This window comes from Notolepis coatsorum, assembly GCF_963971535.1.
Source record: "Notolepis coatsorum genome assembly, chromosome: 18".
NCBI classification, from domain to species: Eukaryota; Metazoa; Chordata; class Actinopteri; order Aulopiformes; family Paralepididae; genus Notolepis; species Notolepis coatsorum.
This window is the reverse complement of record NC_140182.1, coordinates 39,930,541-39,948,603: the sequence shown is the minus strand read 5'-3', so window position 1 is coordinate 39,948,603 and position 18,063 is coordinate 39,930,541. Positions and strand designations below refer to the sequence as shown.

The following is an 18,063-nucleotide window of genomic DNA, read 5'->3' as shown; positions in this document are numbered from 1 at the left end:
ACTACAGCCCCCTCAGCATCGACGGGGCACCGGTTGAGAGAGTGAACAGTTTCAAGTACCTCGGAGCCCACATATCCGAGGACTTGACATGGACCACACACATTGACAGTGTTGTGAAGAAGGCACGACAACGCCTCTACTTCCTCAGGCGCCTAAGGAAGTTCCAAGTCAGTCAGAAGATCCTTAGGAACTTCTACTCATGTACAATAGAGAGCATCCTGACTGGCAACATCACCTCCTGGTTTGGGAATAGCACTGCACAAGACCGTAGCAGACTACAAAGAGTGACACGTTCAGCCGAACGCACAATTGGAGGGGGGCTTCCCACCCTCCAGAACATTTACAACAAGCGGTGCAGGGGGAAGGCTAAGAGAATTATTAAGGACCCGAGCCACCCGAACAACTGCCTCTTTGAACTGCTGCGGTCAGGCAAGCGATACCGGAGTCTTAAGGCGAGCACAGAAAGACTCAGAAGAAGCTTCTATCCCCAGGCCATCAGGCTGCTAAACGAACAATAAACACTATGCAACAACCATCAAATGCACACAGCACACACACCCACACACTCACTTAAACAAACAACACACTGCAGCACCCACTCTTCACACTTTAGATCACACAAACACACTTTATATTTATTGATAAAGGATTTGCACTACAACTCGTACACCTACTGTAAATTGTACCTAAATTGCACCTCATCCCATTTCTGCCTTGCACTATATAGTATTGTATATTAGTACACTGCATAGTATATTGTATATTATATGGTAACTCAGTTACGTCTATTCTGCATCGAACATTGTACATATGTCTATACTGAACACTGTGACCTCATTTTTTTACTTCTAATTTACATGCTATACTATGTTATTTTATTTCATACTTATCTTGTCTTGCACAGTCTCTGGAGCGTAACAGTAAGAAGCATTTTGTATAAAAGTATTCTGTACTTCTGTATGACAACTATTAAAGAAACTTGAAACTTCTTACCACATGGTAAACAGCGACCTCTGGCGCTGATCGAGTTAAGATATGTTATTTATGCTTTGCTCACTGCTAAATTTCATTATAATCCATCTGCTCTACCTTAGCAACTGCTTGACAACCACCTGTCACTTGACTGATGCCAGTGACAATAACTTCTAGTAAGCCTTTCTGTCAATAACTTTGCCAATGGTTAACACATTGAGTGCCGACGACGAGAATAGTCGTCTTAACTCGCCATGCGTTGAGTGCCAATGACGAGTTCTCGTCTTTTTCTCGTTTTTGCTTTTATTAGCAATATCCATACATTTTTCATCCATCCAGCCTGACGTTATCATTGGGAATGTGTCCGAGCTCGAAAAGGGCAAATACCGCCGCCTATCGTCTCCCGGATGGTAATGCACATCATTGGATTGGATTGGGTGGGCATGTGCATCAGAAAAAAAGTCCAGTCCGGGGTTTTCCCTTCTCTGGCAAGCAGTATCGTGTTATCACATTCACTGGCGAGGCTCGGAGCAGCGTTGATTATGTGTTTGTGCTATAACGTTGGATCAATAAACGCGATCAATATTTGGAATGGCGATCAGGAATTGGATGAATCTTTTTGCAGAACATCTGATGTGAGGTAAGGACTCTATTTTACCAGTATTGGGTTAATCGGATGTTTTTTTCTCAGCCATCGCAGTGTGTCTGTGTGTGTGTATGACGTTAGTGCTGACCAGGTCATGGATAATATATTTTTCAGCCCGCTTCTCTAGAAGGGCTCTACGCTAACCTTTTTCACTAGGGGCACAGGTGCTCCTAAATGAAAAAATTTAGGAGCACACAAAAAAATTTAGGAGCACCCAAAAATATTTAGGAGCACAGTGAAAATATGTCAAGTAACAGAGTTTTTTTTTTTTTTTTCAAAAATAATTGTATATTTGTACTGTGCGTGCATGTGCAAGCGGGAACGGGACACATCTGTGCAATAGCACATACCACCAAAGTCACTGGCCCACTGTCTGCGTGTATCATCTGCATGTGCAAACAGGAATGGGACACAGACATTTGAACTATTAATTAAGTGATTAATGCCTACTATGGCAAAGTTGTAGCCAACAACTAGGCCTAATAAGAAAGGCAGTGACATTGAACAAAAAGGACACTGGCTTTACAACCAGGGCCATCAGTAGAGGGGGGAGCTAGTGTTGCTCTTTTAGAAAAATAATCCTTTCAGGGTTGCCTATTGAAATACTGTACACCTCCAGTACAGAAACATTGTTTATGAGTTTGCGTGTCAGGTAGACCATTGATTGACAGTCGATTCTGCCAATTACGACGTCACACCGTTGCACTCTGGCCGTCCGGCGATGCAGCTAGACCCTATTGCCACACCGCTTGCACTCTGGCCGTCCGGCGATGCAGCTGGACCCTATTGCCCACCTCTGCGGTTGATAACGCTAGCCAAGTTAGCTGTACACACATACACAGTGGGCCAGTTGTAGGGGTGTAACAATGCATCGCAATGCATCGATCCTACTTTGCAATATTTACAAAACATGACATTGTTTTCGAACTCTAGCCATGGGGAAATGTTTAGCCAATTCACGTTAAATTTGTATGTCTTCCCTCCGGCTCCAGTGGGTGTAGCTTCGCTAGCTACAGTGGCTACATGGGTGCTACAGTGGGTGTAGCCTCGCTAGCTTGGCCAACTTCGCTAGCATGCTGGCTAGCGTCAGTATCTTGGTTAACGTTAACGTTAACCATCACCTCTGTAACATGAGCTGCCTCGCCTGACTTCTCATTCTCCGGTATCTTTCGCGCAAAATAAAAATGAATGGGCTTCGACATGGCTGTATTGTCTGACTCAGACAGTGACGCTGATCGTTACTTTCAGTTTCCAGTCATGTGACCACAGGAAACTCTACTGTGATTGGAACGTTTATGCGGCTGTGAACTGTGGGAATTGTAGTTTTTTAACGATTCTCGCCGGCCCCACTTGCACGCCGTGCGAGTACTTGATTTTGCAGGATCGCACACACATATTTTTAGGGGCATATGCGAGCAATATGGTCGCACTGTAGAGCCCTGTCTAGCGTGCATAAGTACACATATACTATCGATAATCTAGCGTTTATTTGAAAACTATTCATAAATCAGCCGAAAAATTACAACGCGTTTTGTGCATTCCACTAAAGAGCTATTATCGCGGAATTTCTCGAGAATTACTAGAACTCTCCAAAACTATACTCGTATTCAAAACGGTATAAACGGAAATGTACCAATGAAAAAACAATCCGTTTCATACATGTTGACTGCAAGCAAGTCATTGATAAGCGAGGGGTGTTTTAGACCCATAGCCATAATTTAAGATATAGTTTAAATTTCCCCGACCACCCGTTGACTTCAGTGCTGGCACTCTAGCCCATATGGTCAAAGGGGCGTGGCACAATAACTTCTTTTTCACGTCAAATATCCGTCGTCAGTCGTAACCTCAAGTACAGTCATTGTTGCGAGTTGAATTACGAGGATGGGATGTGCCATGATAAGTGAAGGTATTATGCAAATCCAGGAATAAATTGCCTCTTCACGTAACGTTACCAATCTGCTTTGCTAGCTTTTATCTTGGAAAAAGAATAATCGCCCCAAAGAATAATACTGCCTGCGTAAAAACGCAGAATAACTATACGTGCGTAACACAGCAGTGCAAAACTATTCATGGTGTTTGATGTAAGCGCACTGATGCCAGAGTGCATTTGGCTGAATAGCAAGATGTAGCACATCCTACCTGCTCAGCAACATTGTTGTAAACCTTGACCCAGAGACACTATACCAGAGGTATCTACATACTATTGTATGTTAACACTCTTTAGACAGACGGACTAATAGACTAGGCTAGTGGATTACATGTATTTATGAAAGGATTTCTCTACAATGAATGTACTATACAGCTACCACACATAATAACGTGAAAAAAAGGTTATTGATTTGGGGGCCATGAGATGTCTGGCTGCGTCAATATTTAAGGCAACCAACTTGTGTTCAGCGCTTCTCTGATTGGCCACTACGCCCATGTGACCGCGGCAGTGCGGAAATAGGCTGCATTCTATTGCCATTCTTGGCGATATTGATCTTTTTCCCCCTCCATTTTTCTCCGATTTTCTCCCATCCCAATGTTAGTCGTATGCCAATTCCCAATCCCCTTCCTGGTCGCTGCGCACTTACCCCCCCCAGTCAGATCATCTGTGAGAGTGGAGGCTATCACGTGCTTCCTCCGACACACGTCCAGCCAATCAACCGCTTCTTTTCACCTGGCAGCGCGGATCCTCCCTGAGAGGGCGTAGCGTGTGGAAGGATCACACTATCCCACTTAGGTCCTATCCGCGCTTAGCAGGCGCCCCGACCGAACTGTAGGAGTCGCTGTTTACAACGACCCGGACCCACCCCGCCAGCTTCTCCCACCCTCTAATACAGCCAATTGTATTAGTGTGAACGGCCAGCCAAGCTGGTGACAACCCCGGAGCTGTGAGCTGGATTCGAACAGGCGAATCCAGCTCACAGCTCCGGGGTTGGTGACGAACGCAATCTCCGCTATGCCACCTAACCGCCCTGCTAAACTTAACCCTTCTAACCTTAACCAACTCCGAAACAATGCCTAACCTTAACCCTAACCTTAACCAACTCCAAAACAATGCCCAAACTTAACCATAACCTTAACCAACTCCGAAAGAATATTGCCATGCTCTAAGACAAACTCTAACCTTAACCAACTCCGAAACAGCGCCTAAACTTAACCCTTCTAACCTTAACCAACTCCGAAACAGCGCCTAAACTTAACCCTAACCATAACCAACTCCGAAACAATGCCTAAACTTAACCGGCGAAAGAATGTACGTTAAAAAAAAAAATTGAAGGGATCACCAACGCACCGCAGGATCCACAGCAAGGCGGCGAACCAGTTGAGCTAACCGTCGATGTTAAAACAGGGGGAATAACGGCTACATAATGCTGCCGCGGCAGAGCTCCGCGGGGCGTGGCTAGACACAAGTTGGTTACCTTAAATAATTAAGCTGTCTGGCTAGCAAGCCGGCTATGGGTTACAGGTTGGGTATTGGATGAATTTAGAAAGGTGATTAATCTCGAGCCGAACTACGTGCGCATTAAACGGTTTTGACGCACACCTGCCGACCAATCAGAAAATAGTATTTACCCTGGCCATGGTATAATGTGCAATGTGGAATGAACACTAACCTGACCCAGTTGGGCCCAAAAGCACAATGTTGCTCTTTTCCAGTTTGATCTCTGTGTGGGTGGAGTCCAGGACATCCCCGCCCCTCCTCTCCTGAGGCGCCTGCTGGCTGGTCTGCTGCTGCATGGACGCACCCAGGGCGTTGCCGTGGGGACTGATCCCTGCGATCTGCAGCAGTTCTACAATGACAGGGACAGTACGTTTATAAGAACAGGCCAAAATAAGAACATCTGTTGTCATTTCACCCATTCCCCATGAACTAATCAGGGTAAACAAACAGTAATTGAAACGGAGAAAGTAAAAGTTCTTTATTTGGGATTTTTTTTTATCTACTCTGATGTTGTGTAGTGTAAACTACTGTATGCAGTAATTCAGTGTACATGTGCAAAATATTCGGTAGCAACAGCAGCAGCTCCGAGTTCAGGCTATAAATACATGAGCCCTGGTGAGCTGAGCTCCAGTGTGGAGTTACTAGTGGAGAGAGGGACTGATGTATGTAGGTCAATCGTCTTATTGTCTGATGAGTCAATAAAAGGACTGGCAAGACTTAATTTCACAGTTAGCTTGTTTCCACATCATGGTCAAGTGGAAATTAACAGATAATTTCCCAATGCAGTCCAACCTAGATAATATACCACACGGTATATCTGCTGGTCTGAAGTCCTTGATTAGAACGTGCAGAATCAATAAAAGTGGTGATTTCTGGCTGCTGTATAATTTTATAGCCGATACCTAAGCTTGAACAGCACTGGGAATTAAAGTGCAAACCCTGTTGTAGCTCGTGGTGAAAAGAGCAGCCACTGAAAAGAGCAGCCACCGAAAAGAGCAGCTAACGAAACAGAGCAGCCACCGAAAAGAGCAGCTAACGAAAAGAGCAGCCACCGAAAAGAGCAGCTAACGAAAAGAGCAGCCACCGAAAAGAGCAGCCACCGAAAAGAGCAGCTAACGAAACAGAGCAGCTAACGAAACAGACCTAATTGAGAGTCTGTCAACTTTGGCATTTGTGCAATTCCATGAAAATTATATCCAAACCAAAATGCTGGAAATATGACATGACTTTCAAACAGCCCAATAAGAAGCAAGGTAAGAGTGAGGTGGACCAATCACTTACTTGTGAATCTGTACTCATCCTCTCGTCTTCTCATCTCTAGCTCTACGGGGAGAGGACGAAAGTGCTCAAATCAACATTGTGATTACTGTTTTTACCACGTTATCATTACCGTTTACCATGTTATCATTACAGTCGCTACTATTTACCATGTTATCATTACCGTTTATCATGTCATCATTACAATCGTTACCATTTGCCATGTTATCGTTAGAATCATTACCATTTATTTACCATGTTATTATGATTGGTCCCATACTCTTCTCCCTTTATATGTTACCCCTCTGCCACATTTTCAGAACACATGGTCTCCAATACCACTGCTACGCCGATGACACAGTTATACATTCACTCCCCTCCCAACACCACTGCTGCTACTATTGCCCTCTCCTCCTGCCTCTCTGAAATAAAAGTCTGGATGAATCACAACCTTCTCCAACTCAATAGTACTAAAACCTAAATCCTTCTAATAGGCCCACCTCACCTTCTCCGTAAAAACCCTGACTGCTCCATATCCATCAACAACCACTCTATCCTCCCCTCCCCCACAGTGAAAAACGTAAGTGTTCTTTTTGACCCCAAACTATCATTCAAACCACACATCAACAACATCACCAAGACATGCTACTTTCACCTCAGGAACATTTCACGCATTAGACCACTACTGTCCCCCTCAGACACTGAAAAGCTGGTTCATGCCCTCATTTTCTCCCGTCTAGATTACTGTAATGCATTACTCATTGGCTCAACATCAAAATCCCTCCATAAACTTCCATTAATTCAGAACACCTCAGCCTGCATCATCACCCGCTGCCCCAAATTATCCCACATCACACCTGTCAGCGGCCCGCCTGATCTCAAACCTATCGAAGTCGGCCCATGTCACCCCACTTCTTAGGGACCTGCACTGGCTCCCCATTGCTGCACGAATCCGCTTCAAGGCCCTCGACCTAGCATACCGTGCGGCAAAGGGAACTGCTCCCGCCTACCTCCGGTCAATGGTCTCTAACTACACACCCTCAAGACCCCTACGCTCTGCATCTTCTGGCCGCCTCAGACCTACTCCTATCCAAGCTCCGGGAGGGTCATCAAAGAGAAGTTGCCTATTCTCAATCCTTGCCCCACAATGGTGGAATGAACTACCCACCCCAGTTAGGACAGCCGAAACACGTCCAATCTTTCGCCGTCGACTAAAGACGCACTTCTTCAACCATTATCTGAATTAAAAAAAAAAAAAAAAAATTATCTAACCCTAACTAACCATACTGTCATGCACTTGTCCTAATAAACTAACCTACACTGTAGCACTCAACACTTTGATGAACATTGTTACTCAGCTGATAGAGTTGTGCCCTTCCTGATGGCTTGTCGTACAGAACTTGTAAGTCGCTTTGGATAAAAGCGTCAGCTAAATGACTAAATGTAAATGTAAATGTCCTCTCCTCACTTCACTGGCTCCCTGTCAAGTATAAGATTGACTTTAAGATCTGTCTCCTCACTTACAAAGCCCTCCACTCCCTAGCACCTGATTACATCTACAACCTCCTTCAACACTACACTCCCTCCCGCTCACTCCGCTCATCCAACTTAGCCCTTCTGAGCACACCACACTACCGCCTTAAATCCACAGAAAACAATCATTCTCCTCCGCTGCTCCCAGACTCTGGAATCAACTCCCATTACACACCAAAGAAGCCCCATCCGTAGAAACATTTAAGTCCCATCTCAAAACCCACCTGTTCAATCTTGCATACCCTCACTCCTGACCCCCAAACCCCTGCATCACTTACATTTTCACATCTGTACACACCTATATTTTAGTATTATTATTTATTTTAAAATGTTCTCTCCGTCTTGTCTCTAAGCTGTCTCCCTCTCTCTGTATTATCCCCACCATGTCGTCATTGTGAAAGTCCATGTACTGTGTTTTTCCGTATGCTATAATGCCATGCATGTAAAGTGCTTTGAGATGCCATTGCCTAATGTAAGGCGCTATATAAAATACATTTATTATTATTATTACAATCCTGTAAAGAAATGTTGATCAAATTGTGGGTGATAATCATTGGACAAATGCCAAGTCATACAGACCATTGAAGGAATCTCTGGATTAAACTTTTGATGTGCATCTTCATGGAAATAGTTGGCTCTCAACACTAGAACGGCCAAGATTCTCATTAACTGCTTAATCCATCAAAACGTCCATTTTACTCAGCCTACTCCGGTACAGCCTAATATAGTTCTACATAATGTTATTTAAAACTAAAAATCTAGTACCATAATGGCTAGGACAGGCGCATTTCTAAATTCTAAAGATTCAATACTGGATTCCGACTTGATAAGATGCTTTCAAATCTATGAGTGTAATGTCGCTGGCATAACAACGATGGTTCCAAACACCTTCCTGACATTTTATTGATTCACGTATTGAACACTGTGGATGTTCCCTGCTAGTTCCAAAATAAACATTTTAGGAAATTCTAACTACACGTTAGAATTCTAACTACGTGTTACACATATTGGGAGAATATTTCGTTACAGCACTGAAGGCAATAAAAGTAATACACACTTTAAGAAATAATTTTTTTAGCTAAACAATTACCTGAACAAATATTTGATAAAGGATTTGGATTCGATAAAGGATTCAGATTTGATAAGATGCTTTCAAACTCCAACCCTAATTCTTACATTACAGCACTAATAAACCTTCCGGAAGTCACCTACCTAAATATATATTCTTTCCTGTACTAAGGAACTCTCAATTGAATGTCTTTGGATGTTGTCTATCTTTCAGTGTGTTGGTAAGAGCTGGACAAAACCTGAAGAGACGCATCTCTAAACTCTAAAGTTCCTGGGCTCAGGAAAGACATTTTGGTTTTTTTTCTCTCCAATTAGCAGTGGACTGTAGTACTTGACCTGCCTGGGAGAAGCACCTGGTAGAAATAAACGTCTGAATCAATTCCTAGAATGCACGGCTTTACAATTATAGCCTGGGTTGAAAAGCAATGCAGTGTCATCTTATTACAAAGACTCTACAATACTGACCACGTGGTGTTAGAGAGGCCTGCTTCTCCACCTCCGCCTGCTGCTGCCGGCTCCCAGCTGGGATGTTGTTGTAGATGCGTTTGTAGTGGTTGTACACCGCGACGGCCAACACCTTTTTCGAGTAGGACTGGCCGACGACATATTTGTCAAGGTAGGCATAGATCTGGAAAAGACATACTTATTTAGGATTTAATAACAACCCTTCATACTGGAAACTGCAATGGTTCACCTGCCAGCGCGGACTCTCATTGGCGAGGTGTAACGTGTGGGAGGCTCACACTACCCTCGACATCTCCTGTCCTTGCTGTACAGGCGCCCTGCCCTGACCGACCTGTCACTCTGCCAATTTAGTCAGTATGACAGCCGGCCCAAGCCGGAGGAAACGCTGACAGCCGGATTCTATACAGCCGGATTCTATGCGTTGGTGACGAGCGCTTAGACCGCTGCGCCACCCAGCCGCCCCACCTAGGACCATTAGTATACAGTTTTAATATTTTTTCCAGGCGATTTAGATTCAAAATATGTAGTCAGTTTGTCCAAATAACGCCTGTTTAGAAATTTGCTCCAACGTTTTCGGAGATTGAGCGGCTGCGACAGGACTGGGGTTGACGCCCAGTTTAACTGGGAATCCCTGTTCAATGTGAGATTAACTATCGTAACCGATCGTCCTGCTATATTCCTTTATCTGTAATTTATCAGTCTCCCCAGTTAGTAGCTACATTAATACATTTAGTGTAAGTAGCGATAATCAAATAATCTGGATAAAACCATTGCTTTATCTACAGTATCTACCAGATGACGCTAACGGACATTTTTAACCTCTCTTGGTCCATATATGGGCATATGTGCACACAGTGACATGAGTGATTCCCCGATCTGCATGCATCAGCCCCAGGCTCCTCTGTAGACCAGACCAGACCAGACCAAATACGTCACCCAATGGGGGAGTCTAAGGTCGCCTTCACATTTATAGTACACCAAACTTTCTAAACAAAGTCATATGATCATTTGGGATCCCAGCGAACAAAAAGTGCATTACAAATTCAATCTATTATTATTATTATTTACAGGTAACCTTTTCATTAGACATAATCCCATAACTGCCAACAGTATGCTGTGAAAAAAGGGCTTCAAACGTGCAGTACTATTTCTTTCATTTTGGTAGCTTTGTCCTCATTCATTTTTGTCAGGGGCTGGCTGCGCAGAGGCACTGAGAAAATGTACTCTGGATTGCCAAGATGTAAGTAAACATAGTGTATGAAGGGGATACAACGGTTTATTAATCTAATCTGGCAACACATATCCCCCATACAAAGCCCGGTTTCATTCATGTCACTAAACAACCTAATCAAAAACTATTTTGGTTAACGGGAGATTATATTGTTACACAGAATCTTGTGATCACTGGAATCCAGCTGCATCGCAAGGTAAGTGATGGGACAAAAAAAAGAATGTGATCTCCACCTTGGCTTCTACAAATGTTATGAATTACTATACATTTTCCAGCTCACGGTCAGTAATTACATGCCAGTGTCTGAGCTAATGTCACCCGAATCATGCATGCAAGGCATTTGTTTAGCAAAATTAGCATCACAACAAAATATCTGCAAAAATAATAATGTTATGATGATGAAACATCAGCTTCATGAAATGCGATTAGCCAAACCGGACCAGGGTTCACTTGCAAGCCAACCAAGACAAGAGTTCCAACCCAAAACCAACCAGACTATCTGAGGAAACTAACCAGGGTTCGATTAATGCAGACAAAGAAAAAAAAATCTATTTTATATTTCGAATGGAGTACTCAAAAGCATCATTTTCCAGCCTCAAGATTTCAGCCTCTTATTGGCCTGGCTCCGCCCATAAGCACTTTCAGTGGCAGTCATCCACACAGTCTGCGAGTGGCAGACAGAGAGAGAGAGAGAGAGAGATGGAGGAGAGAAAGAGACAAGTGGAGGAAGAGAAACAAAAGGTGGAGGAGAGAGACAGAGGTAGAGAGAGAGAGAGAGAGAGAGAGAGAGAGAGAGGGAACTGTGTGGATGCTCTGCGTGCGGGTCCCCTTCTCTGTCTCTCTCTCGGTTCGGGAGCATGGGCTGTGGCGCGGCGGTGGACTTCCTCGAGCGGGAGAGAGAGAACTGTGTGGGCGCTCTGCGTGCGGGTCCCCTTCTCTCTCTCCCATTCGGGGGGGGGGGGGTCTGCCGATGTGCCGCGCTGCAGCTTGTGCTCCCGAATGGGGGGGGACCTGCGCGCGGAGTGTTTGCACGGTGGTCTCTCTCGATTCGGGAGCAGCTGTAGCGCGAGGCACAGTGTTCTCTCTCTCTCTCTCTCTGGTGTGCTACAACCACAGAGCCAATCGGATCACTATCCGCTCCATCCTCGCCTCATTACGTCACGATGAGTCAAATCAGAATGACCTAATTAAATCGAGCAGGAAATGGTCTGAGCTGAATGAGAGCAATCCGCCAATATGGTATTTAGACACAAAAACACATTGATACTAACTCCTATTACTATAATACAATGCTAGAGACTAAAAAAAGACATTTATAATGCATGTCACCTTTAAGATAATGCTGGCTTTCTTACCTTCTTAGGAGGAGGTGGAGGTTTCTGAGCAAACGCCAGTTTGACAGCTTCAGCGGCTGATTCAGGCTCTTTATTTAACCCCTTCTTGGAGTCCGTTTCGGAGAGAACCACGAAGAAGTGGTGGCATTTCTCACACTTGACAAAGCGTGTCGATGCTATAAGAAGAAGAACAAAAAAACTGCATATTCATAGTATCCCACAGCAGACATAGTGGTCGGCAATCAACGGGTAATCAAATAACTGTTAAGTGACAACCGTGTCCCAATGAGCTGTGGCGGCGGCGCCATATTAATTGGCTGGTGAGAAACATCATCAGAATGCTATGAATTAACCATATTCAGACAGCGGCCATTTTACTCTTGAATTTTTTTTTTTTTTTTATAAACGAACCTTCTTTTTACTACCATGTACTATACTTAAAAAACACTAACCTTAACTTTTTACTATTATGCACGCTGCTACTAAGTAATCTACTCTGCCTATATTACTACCTACTATGCTAATATGTCTATACTACTATGCACTCAAGAGTGTAGCACTCAAGCTTGTTACTATTTGACGAACAATATCACTGACCCTTAGCTGCCAGAGATGTACCTCTCTTGTTGACTTCTCGTTCACAATTCGTAGGTCGCTTTGGATAAAAGAGTCAGCTAAATGACTAAATGTAGAAATATTTCCCAGCCTGATAATACTCAGTTTTGGGAATGACACGTTAGTCAGCCTTTGAACAAAGACCACACACACACACACACGTGTGTAGATTCAGCAGTCTGATCTTTATGAGGTCACTTACATACAAAGGTCTCTACGTGTGTGCACGGATCTCCACATTTAGGGCAGCGGAGTTGGCTTCCGCCCTTGCCCGATCCTCCAGACCCAGACAGTCTCTTTCCCTCACTGATGCTTTTCTGCATAGATGGAACAAAATAACAATGTAACTGCATTAACATTCATGAAATGACAGATCTTAGAGTCTCTGTATACTTGCTTTTAACCGGTTATGCCCTAGCCATATTTTCTGAAGAAAACAGGCATGTTCTTCTTGGACCTCAGGGAGTCCGAAATATTGTGTCCGTTACTATACTATGAATACATTTTAATGAACCAAAGGAGAATATAAATTAGGATGTTCCCCCGATCTTTGACGGTGAATAACACCATGCTAACATTGACCAAAAGTGTAAAAGTGTAAAAGCTGAGCTCATTCTGCAACTTCTTGAGATCACGTGTACAAAAAATCTAAGCAAATGAACAAAGGGCAGATGATTTACAGGTTATTTGGTAGATACAGTACTGCATTTTGCCATCCGGACACATGCAATATGAATATAGAATATATTAGGCCTATAAATGACCACGTCATACATCTATGGATCGGGCCAAATCTGCTCTTTCCAATGGCAGGAGTTAAATCTGGATTTAGTACCACCAGGTGTATAATGTCCATTGCTCCGCCATTTTTTACCGGTTGAGACGCATTTTTCCCTACACATTCACAAAAAGGTAAATAAACAATATACGTTGTATTTTATGGCAATAAAGTTGAGGTATGTTCGACCCCTTAGATATAAACACGACAATCACGTCAATATTTCTAAGAAAAGAATGGTTGGACTTCCGTTGTCTGCGGATGGTGTGAGCTGGGGCCTAAAAGAAAAAATGGTTTGTTTCCGGTTGCCGACCGACCCTGCCGATTTAGGTGCGACCCAATTTATTTTATGAGTTTAAAAAAATTCATATTAAAAAAATTAAAATTAAAAATTAATTTTATTTTTACAATAAAGTTTCATAGAAAACTTAGTCAAACCTTTAGTATTATGGATATTAAACATGCTGGCAGAGTACATGCATCCATGTTGTTGTGAACATTTTAATTAAATAAAGAAATTCTCTATCCATAGTCGCCGTGGGAAAGAATCACGACGGCTTCTTGTCCTCGTGTCTAAATCCTCCGATTTCCGATGCAATGCACAGAGATTTTTATAAGCTCATATTTAGCTAATAACGCTTAAAATCATTGCTAAACAAACGTAGTGCTGAATATATACACTTTGACTGGTGTTTTGATAGGGTTAGGGTCTTTACTCTTGGCTACATTTGAAAAAGAAACGCATCACTTAATACGGACTGTATTGATCTACTTGTGACGTGAAATACATCTCGGCCTGTTGCCGAGGTTAACCGTGCGTACGAGTAAACAAGCGGCTGTGTTGTGTAATGTGGACGCCATTGTTCGCATACTTGCTTGCATATCTTGCATGTACCTGGAGGCTAGAAAAGTCTATCCACTAGGGGGGAGAGCAGGGCCAACACATAGAATTATATAGAAGAACACCTTCCTTGTGAACTATGCACTATACGGATTTGCAACGTAAACATTAAACGTGGTGATGACATTCGAGGAGGTTATGTTGAGATCACAGCAGGAAAAGGTCTCGAACCTGCAGCTTGTGTAGTTTTAGTGTCTGTCACATCCACAATGCCCCCACTGTTGGCACGCTTCATTGAATCTTTCGGACACGGTATACGCATCTTCGCCCTCTTGCAGACGCGCATTTCAAAGCAAGTATAGCGAGACCAGACCTGGAGATAGATTTTGACTGGCAAGAAGCCTGGGCAAATGTTCGACTTGCATCAAGGAACCCGGACCATCAACAAATCAATCTTAACTATATTCACAGGACATACTTAACTCCTATAAGACTGAACAAAATGAGTCTTAAACAAGACCCCAAATGCTCCTTATGTACAAATGGGGGCGAGGGAACATTTATGCACATGTACTGGGACTGCCCACCAGTTAAGATATTCTGGAAAGAAGTGACCCAACAATTATCAAATCTCTTAACTCTGAATATACCTGTACACCCCTCTGTATTACTGCTGAATGATGTCTTTGAGTGTGCAGTACATCCACAGCTAAAGATATTGGTTTTATCTGGTATCACAGTGGCTAAAAAGCTGATAGCATCACGATGGTTTCAACCGGAAAAAATTTGCCGGAAGGTCTGGATTCTTACATATCTCGATGTGATTTATCAAGAAACATCTACGGCAAGAATTTTGGGTCTCAATGAATCCAAAATGACAATGTGGTTAGAAGTGGTGGAGAGAATAAAAGCTAGCATATAAAAAGGTAGTGTCTGGTAGGAACAAGTTATAATGGATGGATTATCCAGTGGGGGGTCCGGAAGGGGGGGGGGGGGTACGAGCTAGAGCATATGTGTGTAGGGTACTAGATAACAGGTATTAGGGGTATATCCTGTATAAGACATTTAACTAAATGGTGATTTCATTGGATATGCACTGTTAATTAATGCTTGTATATCTTATCGTGTGTTGTCATGTTTGTTTATATGTTTGTTTAAAAAATAATAATAAAAAATAAAATACAAAAAAAAAAGTATAGCGAGACCATTACCTACTGAACTTTGTGCATCCAGAGATGGGCAGGACAACATAAAAAACACAACACACTCCAAGGGAAATATACCTTTCCATCACCTCCACTATCCTTCGGTGGTCCATCTTTAGACGCGTAGCAGACTGCCGCCTCTGAAAAGGACCTCACCCGTAACCTGGGAGGTAGATGAGTTTCGCGAGACCCAGGTCTACTCAGAGAAAAGAACTGAATGCGGGAACATGACAAGCCTGCAACAGGAAGTTCATCCTTTTGAGTAACTCTTGCATGATAATCTGGTATCGGTGATGATATGTTTCAAATGAACCTAAATGCACACCTCTTAATTATAACCTTTTACTTCGAGTCTACACAATCCACTTCACTCAGTGAAGATCTGGGTTCTCAGATTATCAGATAATAATATAAGCTAGTGGGCGGAAAAAATACCCACCCACTCTTTGGGCTTTCTGCACATTTTGTCATACTAGAACATTACTCTGAAATGCATGTATGTGGCACTTGAGCCCCAGATGGAGTTTCAATTCCAGTGTAGTTAAAAAAGAACTACATTTCTCTAGTTTTAACTTCATATATTCAACATAAATGCCACCATAGAGTATTTTGCACAGAACATAAAATAAATGCAAATTGGAATACTTTGTTGTGCAGTACAATGTTCAGAGTCAAGGTGAGATGTTTTGCTATAGGCTTGCGTTACCGCTTAGGTCAGGTGCACATTACCAACTGGAACAGTAACATAACTTAGCCCGCCGTACAAGGATCAGAGGAGGACAAGCCAAAAATGAGTGTTTGACAACTTTGGCTCTTACCTCACCCACAACCTCTCCATAACAACAATGACGTTACTGTAATTGTAGTAGAGCAACGTTATTATCACCAGCCGTTGGCATAAGCCGCTTCATGCATATCAATTGTAACAACTAACTATTAGCTGGAGACCGACTCAACAAAAACGCCGAATGAGACCAATAATGTCGTGCATTCATTAGACAGCTGGCAAGTGGCACTGACACCATTTCTGCTGTTTTTAATGCTTACCTCTGTGCGCATAAGTTAAGAATATTCTCGCAGCCGAAGTGCATGGACAGGACATACTTTAGGCGTAATATCCTGGAAATAAACAAGAAAAGAAGGTCAACATAATGGAAGTGAAGAGTGGCTAGTCAGCAGCTAACGTTAACTCGGCAGGGTGAACATTGCATACAGCTATCTAACAACAAATCATAAATGTGTGCAATTGTTCGTGGATCTTGTCTTGTAATCCACCACTTAAAGGCGTAATGTTAGTGTTATATAGCTAGCTTGCCACGACTAGTGTTGAGGTTATTCTCGCTAGCTCACATTGGCAAAGCTAGGAACAGTTAGCTTGCGTGTTTAGCTAACGTTAGGGCCCAACGGGCAGGTAACGCCAAAGGCCCGATTTTAACATAGCAAACGACACAACAGTTAGCCTAGCTAACAGCTAGCTACTTACAGCACACACGACGAAACAAAACAAACTCTCTTGACAGCTCCCTTTCCAAACAACTAATTCGCCGAGTCACACTACCTCCCACTACACTCTAGTCTCGCTGTCAACAGGGTCAGTGTGACATACCGTTGTCACTAACACACGCCTATCGCTTGCATTAGTCCTTTAAGGACACTATTACCCAGGTGGAGCTACTACTAGACCCCAAGTGATGTAACGTTGGCGTTGCCGTTTTCTGTTTATGAACTAGGTCAGGCAAAAACTAGCTAATGCTAACAGCCAGCTAGCTGTCTCTCCTGCTGGCCTCGTTTACATACGAACCTTCCTGCGTTCCAAACAAACCTTGCCCCCTGCTGCCCTCCTCCTGACCGCACTTTGAGATGACTTTCCTAATCTCTTTGATCTGAAGATCCATATAACTCTGTATGATAGCAATAGCATGTTAATGTTACAATAATGCTGTATATACCGTTTATATATTTATATTTACCGAATATATATTTATCCACATCTGCCTGTATACAATAATTTTTACATATACTATATTTATAGTATCTAAAACGAAGGTTATTTTATAACCCTAGTTATATGATATCTACCTAGCCACGCCCACGTCCCTAACCAGGTGAAGTGGCCATGCTCACCCTTCCGAGGCGGAATTTCATGCGAAAAACGGACTGGGGTCCTCAGGGCCGAAAAAGCAAGATGCTTTGCCAGTAATCATAGGGTTATATAATAACCTCTGTTATATTTCATACTGGCTTTGCGTCTTGATTCGCCTATTGGACTAATGGGCTAAAAGCAACCATGTAGCCCCGAGAAATGTACCCCCTGAGGTCCCTTCAAGACCATCGAAAGCGGGGAGGGTCCTAGCCCCACACTTATCCTAACGAGGAGCAGGATATAACACTGACACCGTGCGTAACAGCAGGGGTGTCGTTTTGGTATGGCAAGGTATGGCACTCACCATATCCTGGCAAATTAATATATATTACATTTATTTAATTTATTTTTATTTATGTTGATTTAAAATTCGAATGTCAACATTATGAACAAAGCTTCGAACTATTCGGTACAGCACTAGCATGTTTTGATATTGTCAATTATCTCACTTTTACTAGGTGACTAACTCAAATATGCCGCCAGGAAAAAAATTGACATAGGGATGTTTTTTAGTCAAAGGGCAGCAGAGACAAGTGATACAGGGA

The 18,063-nt window shown here is 43.0% G+C and overlaps 1 protein-coding gene across 5 annotated transcripts in view; it reads right to left on the bottom strand.

The window, feature by feature from the left end:
• clpxb (caseinolytic mitochondrial matrix peptidase chaperone subunit Xb) overlaps positions 1-17,229 on the bottom strand; it is a 36,088-nt gene extending 18,859 nt beyond the window's left edge. Inside the window, exons 1-8 of one of the 5 annotated variants that reach the window (XM_084334724.1) lie at positions 17,198-17,229; positions 16,423-16,494; positions 15,454-15,611; positions 12,754-12,868; positions 11,958-12,112; positions 9,372-9,534; positions 6,330-6,371; positions 5,221-5,397 (exon numbers count right to left, since the gene is read on the bottom strand). In XM_084334724.1, coding sequence (XP_084190850.1) covers positions 5,221-5,397; positions 6,330-6,371; positions 9,372-9,534; positions 11,958-12,112; positions 12,754-12,868; positions 15,454-15,611; positions 16,423-16,477 — 865 coding nt within the window. In that variant the 5' untranslated portion in view covers positions 16,478-16,494; positions 17,198-17,229. Of the gene's footprint in view, positions 1-5,220; positions 5,398-6,329; positions 6,372-9,371; positions 9,535-11,957; positions 12,113-12,753; positions 12,869-15,453; positions 15,612-16,422; positions 16,495-16,858; positions 17,150-17,176 lie in introns of those variants that run through there. The other 4 variants (XM_084334723.1, XM_084334721.1, XM_084334722.1 and 1 more) reach the window with 4 other exon arrangements.
• Between the last annotated feature and the right edge of the window lie 834 nt (positions 17,230-18,063).